The sequence below is a fragment of the Capra hircus genome, chromosome 20, assembly GCF_001704415.2.
Source record: "Capra hircus breed San Clemente chromosome 20, ASM170441v1, whole genome shotgun sequence".
NCBI classification, from domain to species: domain Eukaryota; kingdom Metazoa; phylum Chordata; class Mammalia; order Artiodactyla; family Bovidae; genus Capra; species Capra hircus.
Genome location: NC_030827.1, coordinates 53,765,869 through 53,790,809, shown reverse-complemented (window position 1 = coordinate 53,790,809; position 24,941 = coordinate 53,765,869). Strand labels below are relative to the sequence as shown.

Genomic DNA, 24,941 nt, shown 5'->3' with positions numbered 1-24,941 from the left:
TGTCATGTAAGAATTGAATCGCCAGTCCATGTCTGACGTAGGGTGCAGCTTGCTTGGGGCTGGTGCATGGGGATGACCCAGAGAGATGTTGTGGGGAGGGAGGTGGGAGGGGGGGTTCATGTTTGGGAACGCATGTAAGAATTAAAGATTTTAAAATTTAAAAAAAATAAAAAATTATAAAATAAAATAAAATAAAATAAAATGCATTGAAAATCCTAAAAAAAAAAAGACAAAATAAAATATTAAAAATGTTAAAAACTCAAATTCTTAAATGTGAACCAAATATATAATACATATACATTTATATACAGCAAAATATTATGCATTTTAGATTTATATATTTTAAAGAAGAGAAACCAAAGTATCACTGGAAGGACTGATGCTGAAGCTCTAATACATTGGCCACTTGGTGCAAAGTGCCAGCTCATTGGAAAAGACCCTGATGCTAGGAAAGACAGAACGTAGGAGAAGAAGGGGATGACAGAGAACAAGATGGTAGTTTGTCATCATCGACTCAATGGACATGAGTTTGAGCATACTCCAGGAGACAGTGAAGGACAGAGAAGCCTGGCATGCTGCAGCCCATGGGGTTGCAAAGAATCAGACATGACTGAGTGACAGAACAAGAATTTTAAAGAAAGGCTACTTGATCTGCAGTTTATGACCCACCAAGTGGGAGACATTTCCTTCTCAGAGAATTAAAGCTAGAAATGAATTGCCAGTGTATCTAATATCCATCTTGTTTGGGGACTTGCATGACTTTTAGTTGGACCCACAGATTCACTGCACTTTTCTTTCCTTGACTCCTTTCTCCTTAACATTAGTAAGTAAGAATCTATTTTGGAGTAATTCAATAAGTTTCATCCAAATTTAAATGACCTCTCCTCAAAATGGTACACAATTGCTGCCTATCAAGAATTAGGTGCATGGATATGGTCCCCTTCGCACAGAGGAGCAGGGACCGTCAGAATCTAGATATTTGGCTCATGGAAAGCAACACCCTTGGCAGATTTACTACTTGTTGAAAATCAATGTAAATTTTTAGACTTAACCCACTGCATCTGGTAGACTTTGTCATGACTAAGGTTCACTGATAGTCAGAAAGACTTCCAATGCAACTTGTGGAAATAATTTTAGCCACCTCTATCCTATCAGGTATTATTATCAAGCTGTGCATCCAATACAACAGGCATCTCTCTTTCCATTTTTAGCAGATCCCCTGGCAAGTTAGATGTCATTTATCTTAACACTGGCCTACCTACTGCTGAGGTATAGATTTTTATGTGAACACATGGTTTCATGTTTATGATTAACTCATATATATTTAAGTACCCCAAGAAAGAGATAATCATTTTAAAGGACCTGTTTGTCAAGTCTGGCAGATGGATGGATAGGACCCATCTCAAGTCACTAAGGAAAGAGAGGATATTTTGGAGCGCCCTTCCCGGCCCCCACCCTCCTCTCTCGGCTTCCTCACCTCGCGGGGGTCTCTCTCCCCCGGCTCGCGCCTCTCCCCACCCCCCACCGGCACGCCCGGCCCCTCGTCGTCATGCTCGCTCCCCCTACCTGGTTGATCCTGCCAGTAGCAGGATCAAAATTTCAGAAGCAGATGAATTAATAACACACATGGAAATAGTCTTAGTAAGCTCATTTATAAAGAAAACACTGCAGTGCTAAATTGCAAATTAGAGAAACTGGAAATAAATTACAATCTCGGAGGATTTTTTTTGCAAGATTATGTATACAAAATAAAATATGTTAATTCTTGGTTTTATATTAAAACAAAGAATATACAATAGTGTACACAGAATTAGGATTATAATTTTTTCCATTTACTGTAAATCCTGGTAATGCCATCCAAGTATGTATTATTCACACACTATAAGCAGATCACTCAGTAATTTCCTAATAATCTTTTGTTCCCAGGAAATTAGTTAGAACTCTGTCTAAGGGTATCATTTTTCATAGTTATAAGATTTTTATTTTTATTATGTGAAAGTAGTCTATCAAAAACAATAAATCAAGAACAGTGAAATCTATTCATCTAATACCTAGTTTTGATTAAAAGATGAAGAAAAAAATCTAAAAACATTCTCAGTTTATAAAAATACCAAAGAAAGCAAAAAAAAAAAAAAGTTTAACTGAGAGTATACAAAACACACACTTTTCCTATCATAAAACAAAACAGCAACCAAAAAAAAAAAAGATACAGAACAAATTCATATGTGTGAGGCATAGTAGGAAGTTGATTAGGGCAATTATAGAACCAGAGATTGTTTATGAGCATGATAAATAACCTTTTCCAGCTATAAAATGTTAACATTTCAACCGCCCATGCCTGCAGTTTTGAGGGGCAGGATTCTGACAGCTGAATTGGACAGAAGATTAAAACAATCAACCCTTCTGAGCCACTTGACAACTCTTGGAAAGATGAGCCTCCAGTCTTTGATAATGTTCACCATTATTTACTCCTAGATTTTGCCTCGCCAAGATATTGGTGTGGCGGGTGGGGGTGTCTATAATTTGCATACTGTTTATCCCATTTGAGAAAATATCAGACCCATGCCAAGTTTCTTTTTTCTTTCTTTCTTTTCAAAACTGTAAGTCTGGATTATCAGTTCAGTGTTTAAGATGAGAAGCAGATGCTTCTAAGGGAGAGGTGTTCTACTGGAGTTTACTAACATAATCTTAATGTTTAAGGAGAAATATTTCAGGAACTTTATCAGACTTTGTTTTCATTTTCTTTTTTTGCCTTTGCCTTAATTCCCTGGATTGGCCTCAGTTGCAGTACAAGTTCTTAGAGTCAGGAACCAAAACTGTGTCATCATCGAAGCTCACAGTTAACAAATGTATTCATTGGAAGGACTGATGCTGAAGCTGAAGTTTCAATACTTTGGCCACCTGATGGGAAGAACTGACTTACTGAAAAAGACCCTGATGCTGGAAAAGATTGAAGGCAGAAGGAGAAGGGGACAACAGAGGATGAGATGATTGGAAGGCATCACTGACTCAATGGACATGAGTTTGAGCAAGCTCTGCGAGCTGGTGAAGGACAGGGAAGGCTGGCATGCTGCAGTCCATGGAGTTGCAAAGAGTTGGACACAACTGAGTGACTGAATTGAACTGAACTGATGACTATTGTTGACAAATTTAGTAAATTAAAATAATTTTAATATCATATGTGTCAATTACCAAATAGGATATACTTATGCCAGGAAACTGTCACTAGCTAAATTTAATGTTTTAAATTTTAGTATTTTATCTAGCTATGCTAAATATGATGCAATCATGATAATCATAATAAGTAATCAAATACACTAGCAATATATAATTACTAGGAACTATAACAAGGATATGTATTGGCATATCCTTGATATGTATTAATATCCTTTCTGCTGCTGCTACTAAGTCACTTCAGTCGTGTCTGACTCGGTGCGACCCCAAGGACAGCAGCCCACCAGGCTCCTCTGTCCACAGAGTTCTCTAGGTAAGACTACTGAAGTGGGTTGCCATTTCCTTCTCCATAATATTCTTGATATACTAATATAATTGATTTTCTGACACTGAACCATTTCTGGAATAATTCAACTTGTGATATGCTTTGTTTTACTAGAATGGTTCTACAGGTGACAGTCAGTTTAGTCAGTCAGTCAGCTCAGTCACTCAGTCATGCCGGACTCTGCGATCCAATGAATCGCAGCACACCAGGCCTCCCTGTCCATCACCAACTCCCGGAGTTCACTCAAACTCACGTCCATCGAGTCGGTGATGCCATCCAGCCATCTCATCCTCTGTTGTCACCTTCTCCTCCTGCCCCCAATCCCTCCCAGCATCAGTCTTTTCCAATGAGTCAACTCTTTGCATGAGGTGGCCAAAGTACTGGAGTTTCAGCTTTAGCATCAGTCCTTCCAAAGAACACCCAGGACTGATCTCCTTTAGAATGGACTGGCTGGATCTCCTTGCAGTCCAAGGGAACTCACAAGAGTCTTCTCCAATACCACAGTTCAAAAGCATTAATTCTTTGGTGTTCAGCTTTATTCACAGTCCAACTCTCACATCCACACATGACTACTGGAAAAACCATCAGATCTTTTCTTGGCAAAGTAATGTTTCTGCTTTTGAATATGCTATCTAGGTTGGTTATAACTTTCCTTCCAAGGAGTAAGCATCTTTTAACAGGTGAGAAGAGGTTGCTTAATATTTGTATTAGTTTATTAGTTTTTGTATGAATGCCACTGCATTAGTTGCTGTGGGCTGCCATAACAGTAAACACTGGGTGATTTAAAACAGCAAAAAATGTATTCTCTTGCAGTTCTGGGAATGTGGGAGTCTGAAATTTGGCAGTGCTTGGGTTTATAGGGCCTATAAATTATCCCTCACAAATTGTTTTCCAGTTTCTGTGACTGCCCTGGCACACCTGGGAAAGAAGACACCCCAGCACAGTTGGTAATCCAGTTTTCATTCTAAGTTTGGTATTACAAACTCTTAGTTGTATAGCTATTGGGTCATAAAGCTGTATTTCAGACAAAACATAGAAAACTTCAGGTGACTCATGCAACAACTATTGTGGTCAGATCATGTTATGTATTCATAATATTTCCTCATTTTTAAAGCTCAAAACTGTCTGTGATCTCCATATATGAAGGGTGCTTCAATTGGATATAAAGACTGGGACTCAGATTTACTTTCCTGAGTATATGGGAAGTATTCACGAATGCTTAAAACAAATCTCCCATGAAAATGTTTCCAAACCGTCCTCCACCTTCGAAAAATTGGCCCTCTTTTATCTGAGTGCTTATGACAACTTAAATAAACTCCTACCATTAACATTTGACATCTTGTATTATAACAATGTATCATGGCTACTCAGTTTCCTCTAAGAGAGAGAATATTATCTAATTCATCTTTGCATTTTAGTTATCTGGCATAATTCCTGGTACATGGCGGGTGATTAATAGCCTCCCTCAATTTTATTTATTTTTTTATTTTTTAAATTTTAAAATCTTTAATTCATTCAATTTTAAATATAGCTTTGTTTAGAGTATGGAAAAGTGCTATTTTATAGTTTACATTTGAAGGATGAAAAATTTTATGTTATTTTTAAAATATGAAGTTAATTCCTATGTGTGAACTAAACAACTAACACATATTAACTAATTCAATGATCACAACTCTTCTGAGTTACAATTGTTTCCATTTACAAATGAAGAAAACAAAGTACATAAAAGTCAAGAAACTTATTCAGGGGCAACAGCCTATAAGTGATATACTTGGGATTTGAGCTCAGGCAGTGGGAACTCCACAGGCTTTGCTCTTAAGCACTGTGATAGTTTGCCTGAAATCTAATTAGCATATAAAGGATGTAATATAGCATTCCAACTTGATGACTAACAAGGAAAAAATTCTTCAGTTCAGTTCAGTCACTCAGTTGTGTCTGACTTTTTGTGACTCCAGGGACTGCAGCAAGCTAGGCCTCCCTGTCCGTCACCACCTCCTGGAGTTTACTCAAACTCATGTCCTTTGAGTTGGTTATGCCATCCAACCAGCTTATCCTCTGTTGTCCCCTTTTCCTCCTGCTTTTACTCTTTCTCAGCAACAGGGTCTTTTCAAATGAGTCACTTCTTCACATCAGGTGGCCAAAGTATTGGAGTTTCAGTTTCAGCTTCAGCATCAGTCCTTCCAATGAATATTCAGGACTGATCTCCTTTAGAATGGACTGGTTGGATCTCCCTGCAGTCCAAGGGACTCTCAAGAGTCTTCTCCAACACCACAGATCAAAAACATCAGTTCTTAGGCACTCAGCTTTCTTTATAGTCCAGCTCTCACATCCATACATGACTACTGAAGAGACCATAGCTTTGACTAGATGGACCTTTGTTGGCAAAGTAATGTCTCTGTTTTTTAATATGCTGTCTAGATTGGTCAAGCTTTCTTTCCAAGGAGCAAGTGTCTTTTAATTTCATGGCTGCAATAACCATCTGCAGTGATTTTCGAGCCCCCCAAAATAAAGTCTGTCACTGTTTCCACTGTTTCCCCATCTTTTTGCCATGAAGTGATGGGACCGGATGCCATGATCTTCGTTTTCTGAATGTTGAGCTTTAAGCCAACTTTTTCACTCTCCTCTTTCAATTTCATCAAGAGGCTCTTTAGCTCTTCTTCACTTTCTGCCAGATTTTTAGTGGAATAAAATTTCCTCACTATTAAAGGATACATTCTTGCCTCTTGCCAAGTGTTTATAATTACATTGAACATGAATTATTAACTTCATTAATTATAACTTCATTAATTCTGGCTACCAAAACTCTTAGTAGTTTTATAATTTCTTAATTCAGACTCACAAAGCTAAAAAACTGAAACACTTGAAACTCTTTTCTTGCAAAATCTTCTCTCACCTCTGTGACAGTTAGAGCTGTTTATTCTGGTGTAATTCTAACTTCCCCAAGCAGTGGGGCTTCTCTTACTTTTCTTTAGTTACTTTTCAATGTTCTAATGCAGTTCACTGTCACTGATTGGTTCCAATTTTAATCTTAAGTTTTCATTTCTTAATTTTATCATATTACTCCTAGTAATTACTTTCACATATCATTGCTCTTTCTTACTTATAAAATCAAACTTTTCTCTCCTTAATAAGAACATATTTCATATTCCTGTAGATAAGTTATCATCTTCCCCATCAATCATTTTCTAGCCAGCTCTACATATTTGGAACATTTTAATTGTTTCTCATTAATCACTTCTACTATTCATTAAATCATACTAATAATATTCCTTCTCTAGAACTATGCAACCATCATAAATAGATACCAAAAACAGCATTTAGCCAAGTTATTCGAAGACTCACTTCTTTATGGAGTCCAAGAAGATCCTAAAATTCTGTTTTCTCTTTTTTTTTAATTATCTGGATAACTTTTATTTTTTTAATGTAAATTTATTTATTTTAATTGGAGGTTAATTACTTTATAATATTGTATTGGGTGTTTTCCTACATAATAAAAATGACTCATAGGACCTCTCCTTCATCCAGTTATTATATTGCATCATGATCCATGTGTTCCATCATTGAAATGGGATGGTAATAATGATATTGATACCAATATTTTAATAAAAAATGGAACTGCAATTGTGCAAAATATGGCCAAATCCTGGAATTTTCTGAAGAAAAGTATATTCTATTATTTGGTTATTTTGAAATTTTACTTTTGTATTGGGGTTTGGTCAATTTTGTGATGGTTTCAGGTGAACAGCAAAAAAAATTCAGTCATACTTATACATGTATCCATTCTCTTGAAATCCCCCTCCTACCCAGGTTGCCACCTAACATTGAATGGAGTTCCTTGTGTTATACAGTAGGACCTTGTTGGTTATCCATTTTAAATATGTTTTACACAGCAGTGTGTATTGTACATAACCTTGCCAAACTCTCTAATTATCCCTTCCCCCTTGGAAACCATGTTTGTTCTCTAACTCTATGAGTCTCTCTCTGTTTTGTAAGTTGATTTGTACCATTTCATTTTAGATTCCACATATAAGGTATGTCATACAATGTTTCTCCTTCCCTGTCTGAGTTACTTCACTTAGTATGAGACTCTCTAGGTCTATCTATGCTTCTGTAAATGACATCATTTAATTCTTTTCAATGGCTGAGGAATATTCCATTGTATATATGTACTACATCTTCTTTATCCATTCCGCTATCAGCGGATATTTAGGTTGCTTCTACATCTTGACTATTATTAACAGTGCTGCAATGAAAACTGGGGTGCATGTATCTTTTCAGATCACGTTTTCCTCCACATATATGCCTAGAAGTGGGATTGCAGGGTCTTATGGTAGCTCTACTTTTAGTTTTTTTTTTTTTTTTAAGTTGTGGATAGCTCAACTCATCAGGCTGTTTCAACAAATCATTAATTTCCAACTAGTATACTAAATATTACAGTGCTGAGTGCTCAGTCTTTGCAGTTGTGTCTGACTGTTTGTGACCCCATGGACTGTAGCCCCCAGGCTCCTCTCTCCATAGGATTTCCCAGGCAAGAATACTGGAGTGGGTTGCCACACCCTACTTTAGGGGATCTTCCAGGACCCAGGGATTGAACTTGAATCTCCTGCATTGCAGGCAGATTCTTTACCACTGAGCCACTGGGGAAGCCCAAATAATATTACTGGAATAGGTGTTAAAAAGTATTAATTAATGTCAAAGTAGTTTTAATGAATCTGTCACTCCATAGCCATGCCTATGAATGAAGAATCAGAAGTAAAGTTGCCACAAAGCAGTCCTCTGTCAAAGGTATTATAAATACAGTGGTAGATTTCACTGAATTGAGCTTTTGTCTCTTCAGTTTCTGGCTGAACAAGAGACCACTTTCAAGATACTTAAATCTTATAATAATAAAAATAATAGTTTGACTGATTTTTAAATATAATCTCTAATGAATGTTTTATTTATTTAAATAAATAAATTTATTTATTTAGTTCATTAGTATTAGAAACCTATTTCTTCTTATGTATGAAGTGTGTGCATTTGTAATAAGTTGGTATACCATATTTTTATTGCACTTTGTGGCTCAAAGCCTCAAAACTTTACAGTCAGATGGCAAAGAACATCCTGATTCTTATTCTGCCACTCACCACAAGACAAAGAAATGATACAGAAACATTCAGGAAATACAACCCACTAACAATTTAAAAATGTGATTATTCTGAATGGGTGTAGTATGGTTTTAGTTGGAAACATTTCCTATTTTTTCTCAGGGTTAATTTAAACTTAAATACTTTTATAACTTTTTAGGTTTACTGTCACTATCCACCTCTGATCCTTTATTAAATAAAATGTTATAAATGATATAGAGTATAAAATTTAAAAAAATACAAGGTATCCAGTTGCAAAGAAAAATGTGCACCAACTACTGTGGCTAGAGATACACATACACAGAGCACACATGAGATACACGTTCCTGGAAATTATCAGGATGTCGGTGCTGTGCTCAGTTGCTCATTCATGTCCAACCCTTCGTGACCCCAAGAACTATAGCCCACCAGGTTTCTCTGTCCATGCGATTTTCAGTATATTTATAATGACTTAATTAGAATAAGTTCTTTATACTCTACTAGATCTAGAAGATGTAAGAAGGGTATAGAATTGCTGGAGTTTCCTTGGTGGCTCAGATGATAAAGAATCTGACTGCAGTGCTGGAGCATACCATGCATGCTAAGTCGCTTCACTTCTGTCGGACTCTGTGCAACCCTATGGACTGTAGCCTGCCAGTCTTCTCTGTCCATGGGATTCTCCAGACAAGAGTACTGGAATGGATTACTGTGCCCTCCTCCAGGGGCTCTTCCTGACCTAGGGATTGAACCTTCATCTCTTAGATCTCCGGCATTTGCAGGCAGGTTCTTTCCCACTAGCAATGCAGGAGATCTGGGTTCCTCTCAGGGTAAGGAAGATCCCCTGGAGGGGGAAACGGCAACCTACTGCCATATTCTTGCCCATGAAATCCCATGAAGAGAGCAGCCTGGTCAGCTATAGTCCATGGGATTCCGAAGAGTCTGACACGACTGAGCGACTAACACTTGCACAATGAAAACTAGAGAGATGCTGACCTTGATATGCAAAACAGAGACGATAAATCAAAGAAAGATATGCATGAGTGAAATCTACCTAGAAATGTTACACTACAAAGACAAAACTAGAATTTTGATAAAAATGCTTACAGAAGACAGAGGGGGATGTAGATTGCCAAAAGCCATGAATGACAGTCCCTTCTGTGCCGTGCTTAGTGGCTCAGTCGTGTCCAACTCTGCCACCCCATGGACTGTAACCTGCCAGGCTCCTCTGTCCACAGGATTTCCCAGGCAGGAAGACTGGAGTGGGTTGCCATTTCCTCCTCCAGGAGATCTTCCCAACCCAGAGATCCAACCCAGGTCTCCCACAGTGCAGGAAGACTCTGCCATCTGAGCCACCAGGATGTTTATGAGACTCTGCCATCTGAGCTACCAGGGTGTTTATGCACATGATACCAAAGGGGAAGAGGGATGAGGAGGGATAAATTAGGAAGATGGCATTAATATAAACTCACTACTATGTATAACTAGGTACAACTACTATGTATAACTATACTTTATAGTATGGGCAACTATACTCAATATTTTATAATATCCTCTGAGGGAAAAATCTGCAGAAGATATATAGATATAGATATAGATAGATAGATATGTTATATATATATCTATATATATATATAGACAGTTATATACATTTATAACTGTCTATAGAAATCACTGTGCTGTATACCTGAAACTAATCTGACATTGTAAATCAGCTATGCTTCAATGAGAAAATTTTTATATCATTCACAAAAGTATACATAGGATGTGCTATTCTTTATGTGATTATAGGTGATATAGATAACGTGAAATAAAGGAAGGCAGTAAGATAAGCTCATGGAGTTTTCTGGAAAGTGTAGTTAACATTCAGTGCAAACAGAGGAAGAAAGAAAGAAAAGAAGAAATGTAGGTATTGAGGTATCACTGTGCTTATTAGCCAGGCACAACTTAGAGCACTATTTTACTTCATTTATCTCTCTGTAACAATCACTTTGTAGCACATTAAAATTAAGAAAACTGAAATTAGAGATTTGTGATAATGTCATACATCTCTTACATGGCAAGACCAAAATTTATTTTTCATTCAACAGTAAAGATGGTATTTTCCACTGTCCTTCACTGACTTAAAAACCAAGTTTAAGATTTTAGGCTTAAAATAATAGGCATTGTTTTTGCCATTAAGTATACTTGAAGAAGAAAAGTGGTACTACAGATACTGTTTGCCGAAAGTCATAAAAGAAAATTGGGCTGGAGCCTTGAGTTAAAACAAACAAACCAAAAAATGGGATAACTTCTATAAAGAAAGCAAATTGACATAGGGGCCACAAGAACTGAATCTTAGAGAGGCTACTACAAAGCATATCCCTGGCTACAGAGGCTTATGTCACAAGATAGAATGCATCAACTTGCATTCATCCCTATCTTTTTCCCCTTTCCACCCAGTCAGGGTCCATTAAACAAGGAATGAAAGTTATCAAAGTGTATTTACAACGTACTGCACCATGGACCAGTGAATTCAACTTGGCAATTTTCTGATGAAGGCATGATATAGAAAGAATGTGCGGATGCTCCTGCAAACTGATTTATAGAGCAGGACTGATTTTGATCTTTGGGAAGATTAGCTGTTCTGCCTTGCTGGCTCAAGTGAGCTGCCTTAGAGATTAAATAAGGAACAAGTTCGAAAGGACTGTTTTATCTATTTCCTGCCATCTGTATGAGTGCCTCTTGAAGGTTAAAATCCACAGAGTTATATAGCTTAATTTTCAAATTGCAATAGTTTGTAACATTATATATATATCAATGGAATAACTCTAAAATGGATAATCCTAATCTGAAGGATTAAGAAATTAGATAAATGCATACATTGGATTTTAGAGGAAGTATACACTATATTAAAAAATAAATTCAGGAAAAAAGTGAAAGATAATTTGGACTCATTAAATATCAACATTATTTTTAGTATTAACATTACCAATTAACACAATTACAACACTTACCTTGAAAATACCTTTTGTGTATGTGCATGTGTGTATGCAATATAGAATAGAGAATGTTAATTACATATAGGTGCACACACATGCACACATATGATTTTGGCTTCATTTTTCACAAGCAACTTAAAATTAATTGAGGCCATGAAGGGTGATAAGATCCCCATTGTTCTTAATCACAAAATATATACTTATATTTTATATTATGTGTGTATTCACACCATCCATGACTTCCCCCACGTTTTGTAAAGATAATAAAACTTCTTACTTTATACAAACAATAGTTCTCAGTTGGGAAGGATCCTCTGTTTCCCATTCCCCCACATATATATATATTCCAGCTGCTGCTGCTGCTGCTGCTGCTGCTGCTGCTGCTGCTAAGTCACTTCAGTCGTGTCCAACTCTGTGTGACCCCATAGACGGCAGCCCACCAGGCTCCCCATTACTGGGATTCTCTAGGTAAGAACGCTGGAGTGGGTTGCCATTTCCTTCTCCAATGCGTGAAAGTGAAGTCGCTCAGTCGTGTCCGATTCTTCACAACGCCATGGACTGCAGCCTACCAGGCTCCTCTGTCCATGGGATTTTCCAGGCAAGAGTACTGGAGTGGGGTGCCATCGCCTTCTCCGATATTCCAGCTAGATCACTCCAAATGTATCTGCAAACATTAAATTCTCCCTCCTATTTGATTATGTCAAAGAAGGAGGCATATTATCATAAATTCTTTCTTTCCATCAGCAATCAATATCTAAAACAGGGTCATCTCTAATTCAGAGCATCATTTTAATTAAATTACCCTCTCTTTAGTATCCTATTTCTTGTCTCTTGACTTTTTATCCATCTGTTATCAACACACTTTCCATCTCCCAACTTACTATTAAAATCTTTGTTTTATGATCTTCTCATTTATTTGCCTCCCTGGCTTTACTGCAAAGCTTCTCAAAGAGCATGGTGTGCTTAAACTTTTTTCTCCCATTTCTTTGCCTCCCATACATAGTATCTCAGTTCAGTTCAGTTCAATTCAGTTCGGTTCAGTCACTCAGTCGAGTCTGACTCTTTGCGACCCCATGAATCACAGCACGCCAGGCCTCCCTGTCCATCACCAACTCCCGCAGTTCACTCAGAATCGCGTCCATCGAGTCAGTGATGCCATCCAGCCATCTCATCCTTGGTCGTCCCCTTCTCCTCCTGCCCCCAATCCCTCCTAGCATCAAAGTCTTTTCCAATGACTCAACTCTTTGCATGAGGTGTCAAAGTACTGGAGTTTCAGCTTAAGCATCATTCCTTCCAAAGAACACCCAGGACTGATCTCGTTCAGAATGGACTGGTTGGATCTCCTTGCAGTCCAAGGGACTCTCAAAAGTCTTCTCCAAAACCACAGTTCAAAAGCATCAATTCTTCGGCGCTCAGCCTTCTTCACAGTCCAACTTTCACATCCATACATGACTACTGGAAACACCATAGCCTTGACTAGATGGACCTTAGTCGGCAAAGTAATGTCTCTGCTTTTGAATATACTATCTAGGTTGGTCATAACTTTTCTTCCAAGGAGTAAACGTCTTTTAATTTCATGTCCGCAATCACCATCTGCAGTGATTTTGGAGCCCAAAAAAATATAGTCTGACACTGTTTCCACTGTTTCCCCATCTATTTCCCATCAAGTGATGGGACCAGATGCCATGATCTTCATTTTCTGAATGTTGAGCTTTAAGCCAACTTTTTCACTCTCCTCTTTCACTTTCATCAAGAGGCTCTTTAGTTCCTCTTCACTCTCTGCCATAAGGGTGGTGTCATCTGCATATCTGAAGTTATTGATATTTCTCCTGGCAATCTTGATTCCAGCTTGTGCTTCTTCCAGTCCAGCGTTTCTCATGATGTCCTCTGCATATAAGTTAAATAAGCAGGGTGACAATATACAGCCTTAACGTACTCCTTTTCCTATTTGGAACCAGTCTGTTGTTCCATGTCCACTTCTAACTGTTGCTTCCTGACCTCCATACAGGTTTCTCAAGAGGCAGGTCAGGTGGTCTGGTATTCCCATCTCTTTCAGAATTTTCCACAGTTTATTGTGACCCACACAGTCAAAGGCTTTGGCATAGTCAATAAAGCAGAAGTAGATGTTTTTCTGGAACTCTCTTGCTTTTTCCATGATCCAGCGGATGCTGGCAATTTGATCTCTGGTTCCTCTGCCTTTTCTAAAACCAGCTTGAACATCAGGAAGCTCACAGTTCACTTATTGCTGAAGCCTGGCTTGGAGAATTTTGAGCATTACTTTACTAGCGTGTGAGATGAGGACAACTGTGCGGTAGTTTAATCATTCTTTGGCACTGCCTTTCTTTGGGATTGGAATGAAAACTGACCTTTTCCAGTCCTGTGGCCATTGCTGAGTCTTCCAAATTTGCTGGCATATTGAGTGCAGCACTTTCACAGCATCATCATAGTCTCTACACTACAGTAAATTTGCTCTTCTCATTGTAGCAGATGTTTCCTTCATGTTTCCTTTCAAGTAGGTAACACAAGTAACTTTTGAGATTCTAAAGAGACAAACTCCTCAGCCAAATTTTCTGTCATTAATTTCTGTTGTTTTAGTCGGTAAGTCATGTCTGACTTTTTTGCAACCCCATGGATGGCAGCCTGCCAGGCTCCTCTGTTCATCGGATTTTCCAAGCAAGAAAACTGGAGTGGGTTGCCATTTCCTTCAACAGGGAAACTTCCTGACAGAGGCATCAAACCACATGTCCTGCATTGGCAGGTGGATTCTTTACCACTGAGCCACCAGGAAAGCCCACACACCATTCTAGTTAGGTTTAAAGGAATGGTAAAGGTGCGCCTGTGTGCTCAGTTGCTCAGTCGTATCCGACTCTGAATCTTTACAACCCATGGACTGTAGCCCACCAGACTCCTCTGTTCATGGAATTTTCCAGGCAAGAATACTGGAGTGGGTTGCTATTTTCTACTGCAGGGGATCTTCGCAACCTGAGGATCATACCTGAGTGTCCTGCGACTCCTGCATCGACAGGTAGATTGTTTACCACTCAACCACCAGGGAAGCTCCATAATGTGTACCAGCTCAATAAAGATTTGGGAATAAGCTCTTAAAACCCTTCCTGACACAGAGGAAACACGCAATAAATGTGATGTTACTCTCTATTGTGATGAAAATGACATGCTGATGGTGAGCTGAATTAACTTTTATAATCCTAAATGGTTTCATAGATCTAGAATCCTTCATGTTTTTAATGACTATATCCCTCCTATTCAGCCTCCTTTGGGAATTTTCACTGATAAAATTCTCTTTTTATTTTGATATTTTCTTCAAAGACTCTCTTTCTTGCCTTCTGCTTGTTTCTCAAATGCTAGTGTTCCCTAGGGTTTAGGATTCATCTTTCAGAAAGAATTATTCATCCACTTACCTGGATTTATTTGAGTAAAGAAGCCATTCAAGGAATGAAAAGCAGACATTTCTTGTTTCATTTTTTCAGTCTATAGTATTGTGTTGGCCAAAAAGTCCATTTGAGTTTTACTTAACATTTTATAGAAAGCCGAAAACAAAGTTTTTTGGCCAATTCAATATATCCATTCATTATGCTAGTGCTTACTGAATGCCTATTCAGTGTCAGAAAACATGCTAGATTGGGAATGCAGCAACAAATTAAAAAAATAATCTCATTCTCTTGTAGTTTAAAAATTCATTAGAAATAGAGACATCAAATGAGACCTTCTCACTTTCTGCTTAGATAGCTTCAGTGGCTTTCCATCAGGTTAAATATATCAGAATTCTGTGTGTTTTCCTATGCACTCGCTTCTTCACTCTCTCTACTCCAGAATCAAGGATGTTATTTAGGTTCTCACTGTGCCACGTTCCACCACGCTCAGGTTCTCATTGTGTTTTCTTTCCTCTTCCTTTAATTCTCTCACCTAATTACCTCAAATTGCCAACATCTGCTGGATCATGGAAAAAGGAAGAGAGTCCCAGAAAAACATCTATTTCTGCTTTATTGACTATGCCAAAGCCTTTGACTGCATGGATCACAATAAACTGTGGAAAATTCTGAAAGAGATGGGAATACCAGACCACCTGACCTGCCATTTGAGAAACCTGTATGGAGGTCAGGAAGAAACAGTTAGAAGTGGACATGGAACAACAGACTGGTTCCAAATGGGAAAAGGAGTACGTCAAAGCTGTATATTGTCACCCTGCTTATTTAACTTATATGCAGAGGACATCATGAGAAATGCTGGGCTGGAAGAAGCACAAACTGGAATCAAGATTGCCTGGAGAAATATCAATAACCTCAGATGTGCAGATGACACCACCCTTATGGCAGAGAGTGAAGAGGAACTAAAGAGCCTCTTGATGAAAGTGAAAGAGGAGAGTGAAAAAGTTGGCTTAAAGCTCAACATTCAGAAAATGAAGATCATGGCATCTGGTTCCATCACTTGATGGGAAATAGATGGGGAAACAGTGGAAACAGTGTCAGACTGTATTTTGGGGGGCTCCAAAATCACTGCAGATGGTTACTGCAGCCATGAAATTAAAAGACGCTCACTCCTTGGAAGGAAAGTTATGACCAACATAGATAGCATATGAAAAAGCAGAGACACTACTTTGCCAACAAAGGTCCATCTAGTCAAGGCTATGGTTTTTCCTGCGGTCATGTATGGATGTGAGAGTTGGACTGTGAAGAAGGCTGAGTGCCGAAGAATTGATGCTTTTGAATTGTGGTATTGGAGAAGACTCTTGAGAGTCCCTTGGACTGCAAGGAGATCCAACCAGTCCATCCTAAGGAGATCAGTCCTGGGTATTCTTTGGAAGGAATGATGCTAAAGCTGAAACTCCAATACTTTGGCCACCTCATGTGAAGAGTTGACTCTCTGGAGAAGACCCTGATGCTGGGAGGGATTAGGGGCAGGAAGAGAAGGGGATGACGGAGAATGAGATGGCTGGATGGCATCACCGACTCGATGGACATGAGTTTGTGTGAACTCCGGGAGTTGGTAATGGACAGGGAGCCCTGGCGTGCTGCAATTCATGGGGTCACAAAGAGTTGGACACGACTGAGCAACTGAACTGAAATAAACTGATTTGAAGTATTGTTTATTTCTCTGTTCAACCTCTGCTAACTAATCAGACAGGATTAAACACCCTAGATTTTGTCTTCCCAATAGCACTGTTTAACTCTCTGTCATGCTGCTGCTGCTGCTGCTGCGTCGCTTCAGTCGTGACGGACTCTGTGCGACACCATAGATGGCAGCCCACCAGGCTCCCCCATCCCTGGGATTCTCCAGGCAAGAACACTGAAGTGGGTTGCCATTTCCTCCTCCAATGCATGAAAATGAAAAGTGAAAGTGAAGTTGCTCAGTCATGTCTGACTCTTCGCGAGCCTGACTACAGCCCGCCAGGCTCCTCAGTCCATGGGACTTTCCAGGCAACAGTACTGGAGTGGGTTGCCTTTGCCTTCTCTGAACTCTCTGTCATAGATCACTTTTATTACCCATCTAAGAGTGCATGTGATAGTCTATTGATGTCTCTCCGCTTCCACAGGTGGGAAGCGCTAAGCAGGCTGAGACTGCTCAGGCTTTCATGGCTCGTGTAGAACACAATTCCTGGCACTTAAGAGACACTTGAAGCTCAATATTTGTTAAAATAAAGATGTGAAAATTAACTCTTTTATCAATACATTTTTTATCCAATTTTGACAATTTCAGAAAGATTAAAATGAGAAGATATTTAGGTGAAGAATCAATATCATATATATATCAGTGATGACTATTTCATAAGTATTTGCACACTTTAAACTCTGCTTCTCAGGGCCCTTTTGTGACATACAAAAGACATATTAATCTTCAATCTTAAATCAATTTAAAATTATGATTATTAGAAGAATAAATGAGATTTTATATAGTGCAAAGATAAATATATATACAAAAACACACAGATATCTAGACAGATAGCTAGATAATGTAATAAATGACAACTAGATTCAAATAGATAAATAGATGATTGATAGACTGACATATTGATAGATTCACTTCACTGTTACAGTGTGTGTCCTTAGTTGTTCAGCAGTGTCTGACTCTTTGTGACCCCATGGACTATGACCTACCAGGCTCCTTTGTCCATGGGGATTCTCCAGGCAAGAATACTGGAATGGGTTTCCATGCCCTCTTCCAAGGGATCTTCCCAATTCAGGGATAGAACCCAGGTCTCCCACACTGAAGGTAGATTCTTTATCATTTGAGCCGTCAGAATATAATTTTTCAGCCTTTGTTCTCAACATACTATACAGTAAAATCATCCAGAGTACTTGTTAAAAAGACTAATTCCCCACTCCCATTCCAGCCTTTCTGAATCAAAATATAATGAAGGTAAGGCCTAGGGACTTGCGTGTTACTAGATTTTCAAGCTGAAATTGTTAAACATTTAAACACTGAGGCATACTGCTTTAGAAGTTACATTTAAATTCTCCTTTGCTAATTGCCTGTGTTCTACTTCATTCTTATAGAGGCATGAGCATAGTGTTCTCTTAAAAGCAAAAGGCAATAATAGATTTAGTCTGGTGACAAATTCTCAGGAATAAAACAGAATGAGGGTAATGAGAAGTAAATGACTTCACTAAAAGGTCCATGACCATCAAGCAGGAAAGTCTTATAATGCTACTTTTATTAGCATAACATAAAATAATGATATTAATAGAACTGGAATTCATGATAACTATGTTATCTGAAAATAAAAATAAGGGAATACATTCATAGTGTATTCTACATCTGTTCTTCCCACCATACTAAAACACATAGGGTTTCCCTGGTGGCTCAGATAGTAAAGAATCTACCTGCAGGAAGATACACTGGAGGAGGAAATGGCAACCCACTCCAGTATTCTTGACTGAGGAATCCCATGGACAGAGAAGCCCTGGTGGGCTACAGTCCTTGGGGTTGTGGAGTCGGACACAACTCAGCAACTAACGCTTAAGAAATGATTTAAACAGTTAGACATAATCATAATTAAAATGTAATTACACATTAAAGAGGAAATACTTTGTCATTTTAATGACTTGAAAATATACATTATTAATACCTTGCCAAATTTGCTTTCATAGAAAAATGAGTGAATTGCCTAGATCACTAAGTATTTTTACCTTTTTTAAGGAAAGGATCCCTTCTCTTGTCTCTTTGTCAGTGGAGATGGAGAATATGCCAACGCCGTCGCCATCAATGATGGAATATGTCATGTCCGCATTTGAGCCAGTGTCTGCATCATTTGCCTTGATTTTCCCAACAGCTGAACCAACTTGAGCTGACTCAGGAACATACAGCTGATAGTGCTCTGAAAAAATATTTTATATTAAAATTATTTGCTATAATAATGGTCATAAAACAACAATCATTTCATAAAAAGACACTGAAATATTTAGGCCACACATCTATTTATGTTTACATCTATTTCATCAATGTTCACATTTCCCTATAGATACTTATAATAGATATTAAACATAATGTACATGTTGTCACCAATTGTTTTATTGAGAAGTTAGAAATATCTATCACAGTGATTTATTTATTATATAAAGGCTTCAATTTGCAATTTTTTAAGGAATCTCCAGATTGTTCTCCATAGTGGCTGTACTAGTTTGCATTCCCACCAACATTGTAAGAGGGTTCCCTTTTCTCCACACCCTCTCCAGCATTTATTGCTTGTAGACTTTTGGATCACAGATATTCTGACTGGTGTGAAATGGTACCTCATTGTGGTCTTGATTTGCATTTCTCTGATAATGAGTGATGTTGAGCACCTTTTCATGTGTTTGTTAGCCATCTGTATGTCTTCTTTGGAGAAATGTCTATTTAGTTCTTTGGCCCAGTTTTTGATTGGGTCGTTTATTTTTCTGGAATTGAGCTGCAGAAGTTGCTTGTGTATTTTTGAGATTAGTTGTTTGTCAGTTGTTTCACTTGCTATTATTTTCTCCCATTCAGAAGGCTGTCTTTTCACCTTGCTTATAGTTTCCTTTGTTGTGCAGAAGCTTTTAATTTTAATTAGATCCCATTTGTTTATTTTTGCTTTTATTTCCAGTATTCTGGGAGGTGAGTCATAGAGGATCGTGCTGTGATTTATGTCGGGGAGTGTTTTGCCTATGTTCTCCTCTAGGAGTTTTATAGTTTCTGGTCTTACGTTTAGATCTTTAATCCATTTTGAGTTCATTTTTGTGTGCCATATGACCCAGCAATCCCACTGCTGGGCATACACACCGAGGGAACCAGAATTGAAAGAGACACATGTACCCCAATGTTCATTGCAGCACTGTTTATAATAGCCAGGACATGGAAACAACCTAGATGTCTATCAGCAGATGAATGGATAAAAGAGCTGTGGTACATATACACAATGGAGTATTACTCAGCCATTAAAAAGAATACAATTGAATCAGTTCTAATGAGATGGATGAATCTGGAGCCGATTATACAGAGTGAAGTAAGCCAGAAAGTAAAACACCAATACAGTATACTAACACATATATATGGAATTTAGAAAGATGGTAATGATAATATGAGAGACAGCAAAAGAGACACAGATGTATAGAATGGACTTTTGGACTCTGAGGGAGAGGGAGAAGGTGGGACGATTTGGGAGAATGGCACTGAAACATGTATACTATCATGTAAGAAATGAATCACCAGTCTATGTTCGATACAGGATACAGGATGCTTGGGGCTGGTGCACTGGGATGATCCAGAGAGATGATATGGGGTGGGAGGTGGGAGGGGTTTTAGGATTGGGAAATCATGTAGACCCGTGGACTATATAACAGAAACCTTTAATTAAAATGTAATTTTATAAAAAATTTCAACCAAGGTTAAATTAATGAGATTTAATACTATCAGTTCAGTTCAGTTCAATCGCTCAGTCGTGTCTGACTCTTTGCGACCCCATGAATCACAGCATGCCAGGCCGCCCTGTCCATCACCAACTCCCGCAGTTCACTCAGACTTGCGTCCATCGAGTCAGTGATGCCATCCAGCCATCTCATCCTGTGTCGTTCCCTTCTCCTCCTGACCCCAATCCCTCCCAGCATCACTATACATAAATACAATTAGGCCATATAGATAGGTGAATGTAAAACATCTATATCAATAATTTCTGTGTTAATAATTTTTTTAGTTTTGGTATGATATTTCATTTTTTTTGGTTAGTGCATCTGTAAGTGTATGCAGTATTCTAATTTTCTTCTAAAGGTAAAATTGCATGTTTTAAAGTGCTATATGTTGTTGTTCAGTCATTAAGTCATGTTCAATTCTTTACAACTCCATGGACTACAGCATGCCAGGCTTCCCTGTCCTTCAATATCTCCCAGAGATTGCTCAAGTTCATGTCCACTGAATTGGTGATGCCTTCCAACCATCTCATTCTCTGTCAATTGTTCTCCTCCTGACCTCAGTCTTTCCCACTATCAGGGTCTAATCCAATGTGTTGGCTCATTACATCACATGGCCAAAGTATTGGTCCTCAGCTTCAGCATCAGTCCTTCCAATGAATATTCAGGGTTGATTTCATTTAGATTGACTGGTTTGATTTCCTTCTGTCCAACAGGCTCTCAAGAGTCTTTTCCAGCACCTACATCAAGATACTAAAAACTGATTTTATATGCATGTCTGTATGTATCTGCTTGTTATTCAACAAAGATTTTTCCCAGTTTTATAAATTTGTTTACCCTATACTTGACTTCAAATATTATTTTTTTAGTTCAACAGCCCTCCCCAACATAACAGTTCATGAGTAGAGCACCTTCTGTGAAACATGATCCCCTGATATTAATCATGTGCTTTGACCAGGATCTGTCAGATTGCTAAACGTACCATATTCCTCTTAACAAAGTTATTTGACCTGGGAAAAGCATGAGACCCACAATTTTATAGGACTCCACCATTCTTCTCACAGTTGATGGATGCAAGGATAGGCAGTTGATTCACAATGATTCACAAGGAGATTCCATTCCCCAAAATGTTCAAACTGGAGCTCATCTCTCTTCACTGTGACACACTGAAAGAAGCTTCTGACAATGGGTGTGCTTCCAAAATTCATGTTGGAATAACTAACCTAAGGTCTGTAATAAATTTTTTGAATCCTTAAAAATGTTACAATATTCCTGAAAGTGAAAGTTTTAGTCACTCGGTCATATCTAACTCTTTGCAACCCCGCGGACTGTAGTCTGCCAGGCTCCTCTGTCCATGGGATTTTCCAGGCAAGAATACTGAAGTGGGAGCCATTCCCTTCTCCAGGAGATCTTCCTGACCCAGGGATTGAACTGGACTCTCCTGATTTACATACAGATTTTCTTTATTATCTGAGCTACCAGGGAAGCTCCAGGAAGTTACATATAAAATAGAACACTGTTCCGATGAAAAACATATAGAAAAGTTGCAAAATAAATTAGAATCTATTGCCCAAAACTTTTTGAGATAGGCTAGGAAGTCAACTTCCTGGTTGTGAAAGACTGTAAGTTCCAGCTATACTATAACTTTCTATAATTTAATAAGCCACCTAAAGGACTTTTGGCTAGTGAAAATTAGGGTGATGACACTAGTAAAAAAAAAAAAGAGTCTTTGTACACAGAGATAAATAAGTAAACCACATAATTATTATGATGATATTATTACAAAGCACATCATTTTAACAAAGGAAGTTGAAAAAATAGTACCAGTGGGTCATAAAAGAGGCATGGCTCAGAAAACCTTTAGGCAGAGTCTTTCAAGAGGAAGCCTATTCTGGAAGAAGAAGATTCAGTGCAAAGGAAGAATGGATATTTGTTGCTAGACAGACCTTTGTTGACAAAGTAATGTCTCTGCTTTTTAATACGCTATCTAGATTGGTCATAACTTTTCTTCCAAGGAGCAAGTGTCTTTTAATTTCATGGCTGCAGTCACCATCTGCAGTGATTTCAATGCCCTTAAATAATTCCCTTTCCTCAAATGTTGGCTAAATATGGGGGCTCACTTCTAATAAGTTGAACATAGCAAAATTAATGAGGTATCACTTCCAAGGGCTCTTCCCTGGTGACTCAGATGGTAAAGTGTCTGCCTACAATGTTGGAGACCTGGGTTCGATCCCTAGGTTAGGAAGATCTCCTGGAGAAGGAAATGGCAACCCACTCCAGTACTCTTGCCTGGAAAATCCTATGGACAGAGAAGCCTGGTAGGCTACCATCCATGGGGTCACAAAGAGTCGGACACAACTGAGTGACTTCACTCATCACTTCCAAGATACGCTTATGAAAGCGCTGCGGTTTCTTTCATGAGTATTATTTTTCAAGTTCCCTTAGATTGCTTCCCTGGGGGAAACTATCTATGATGTTGCATTGAAGCCCTATGGAGTGTACCATTTGACAAGTGACTGAAAACTGGCAACAGTGATGTTAGTAAGCTGGAAGCAAAAACCATCCCTGCCTCCCCCAGAAAAGTTTCTGATTATGATCACAACCTCTGCTGCCAAACATACTGGGATCTAATAAACCTGAATCTGAAGTACCCAGCTAAGTCAAACCTAGATTCCTGATCTCCAGAAATCATGAGGTAATAAATATTGGTTGTTTAAGCACCTCAATTGGATGATTTGCAATACAGCAATAGATCATTCATATACAGCAGCCTTGTAGTTGTCAGTGATTTGACAAATATAAGGGACCCTATTTAGTTCTTTCCTTTCTGTGTTGCTTTGCATAATGCTTGGGGAAATTAAAAGCAAAACTGAAACAAAAATCCAAACAAGCAAACGAAACATGATAAGCAGTTATTCTTGGAGCAAAGTTTTCAAATGTCTTTTAATCTCCCAATTTTATTTTGTAAAGAAATAAATTATTGCTGTTATAGCCAGTGCTCAAGGTGAAATACTTATAATCAAACTATCAGCTCATCCTCCTAGACAAGTGTCCCCAACCTTTTTAGCACCAGGCACCCATTTCATGGAAAACAATTTTTCCATGGACTGGTGGTAGAGGTTGGTTTGGGGATGATTCAAGCACATTATATTTATTGAGCATTTGATTTCTAATGCTGCTGCTGACAGTAGGTACTGGTCCTCTGGCTAGAAGTTGGGGACCTCTGCGTTAGAGGATACCATGAAGTAGGTGAATGCTTAGTCATGTCTAACTCCTTGAAACCCTATGGACTATATTCTGCCAACGTCTTCTTTCCATGGGATTCTCCAGGCAAGAGTACTGGAGTGGGTTGCCATTTCCTTCTCCAGAGGATCTTCCCAACCCAGGGATTGAACACATGCTGCCAGCTGTTCCTGCACTGCAGACAAATTCTTTACCACTGAGCCACCTTGGAAGCCCCTAGAAGACACCATACATTCAGTAATTACACTCTTTGCTTTTTTTTTTTTTTAACCAAACGGAGTGGAAAATTTCTTTCCACATAAAAACCTACACATGGACTTTATAGCATCTTTATTCATCACAGATAAAACCTGGAAGTCATCATTTATTTTTGCTTTTATTGCCTATGTTTTGTGCCATATTCACGAAATTTTTGCCAAGACCGATGTCAAGAATCCTTTTCCCTCTGTGTTCAATGGATGTAAAATTTCAATCATACTCTCTCTTGTGTGTGTCAGTCATGTACGATTCTTTGGGACCAGATGAAATGTATCCCATGATGCTCCTCTGTCCATAGGATTATCCCAGCAAGAATATTGGAGTGGGTTGTCATTTCCCACTTCAGGGGATCTTCCTGAGGATTGAACCCGTGTCTCCTGCATTTTCTGGTGGATTCTTTACTACTGAGCCACCTGGGAAGCTGACTCAATTATATCAGATGATTTAATAATTCTAGAGACCTGCCGTATGACATGGTGCCTACAGTTAACAATGTAGTTTGTGGTTTTCAAAATATGGGACTACAGCAAACTAAAAGAGTTCTGCACAGCAAAGCAGATAATCTACCAAAAAAAAAGGCAATGCAGAGGATGCATGGAAATATTTGCAAACTTACAAAATATATAAATAACTCCTACAACTCAAGCAAAACAAAACAGAAACAATAACGATTTTAAAAATGCACAAATGATTTGAGCAGACATTTCTCAAAAAACAAGACATAAAAATAGGCAACAGTTATATGAAAATATGCTCAACATCATTAATTATCAGGGAAACACAAATTAACACTTTAGTGAGAGATAACCTCAAACCTGTTAGGTTGGCTATTGTTGGCAAAACAGAAAATAAAAAGCGTTGGCATGGTTTTGGAGCAATTGAAATCCTTGGACACTCTTGGTGGGAAAGTAAAATGGTGTAGCAGCTATCTAAAAGAGTATGGAGTTCCTTGAAAAGAGTAAAAATAGAGCTACAACATGAT

At 38.4% G+C, this 24,941-nt stretch overlaps 1 protein-coding gene across 3 annotated transcripts in view; it reads right to left on the bottom strand.

Moving 5' to 3' along the window:
* The window catches only part of CDH18 (cadherin 18), a 604,406-nt gene that overhangs the window by 112,803 nt on the left and 466,662 nt on the right, over nucleotides 1-24,941 (bottom strand). For all 3 annotated transcript variants that reach the window (XM_018065791.1, XM_018065792.1, XM_018065793.1), the window contains exon 6: nucleotides 18,728-18,915. In XM_018065791.1, coding sequence (XP_017921280.1) covers nucleotides 18,728-18,915 — 188 coding nt within the window. The remainder of the gene's footprint in view (nucleotides 1-18,727; nucleotides 18,916-24,941) is intronic.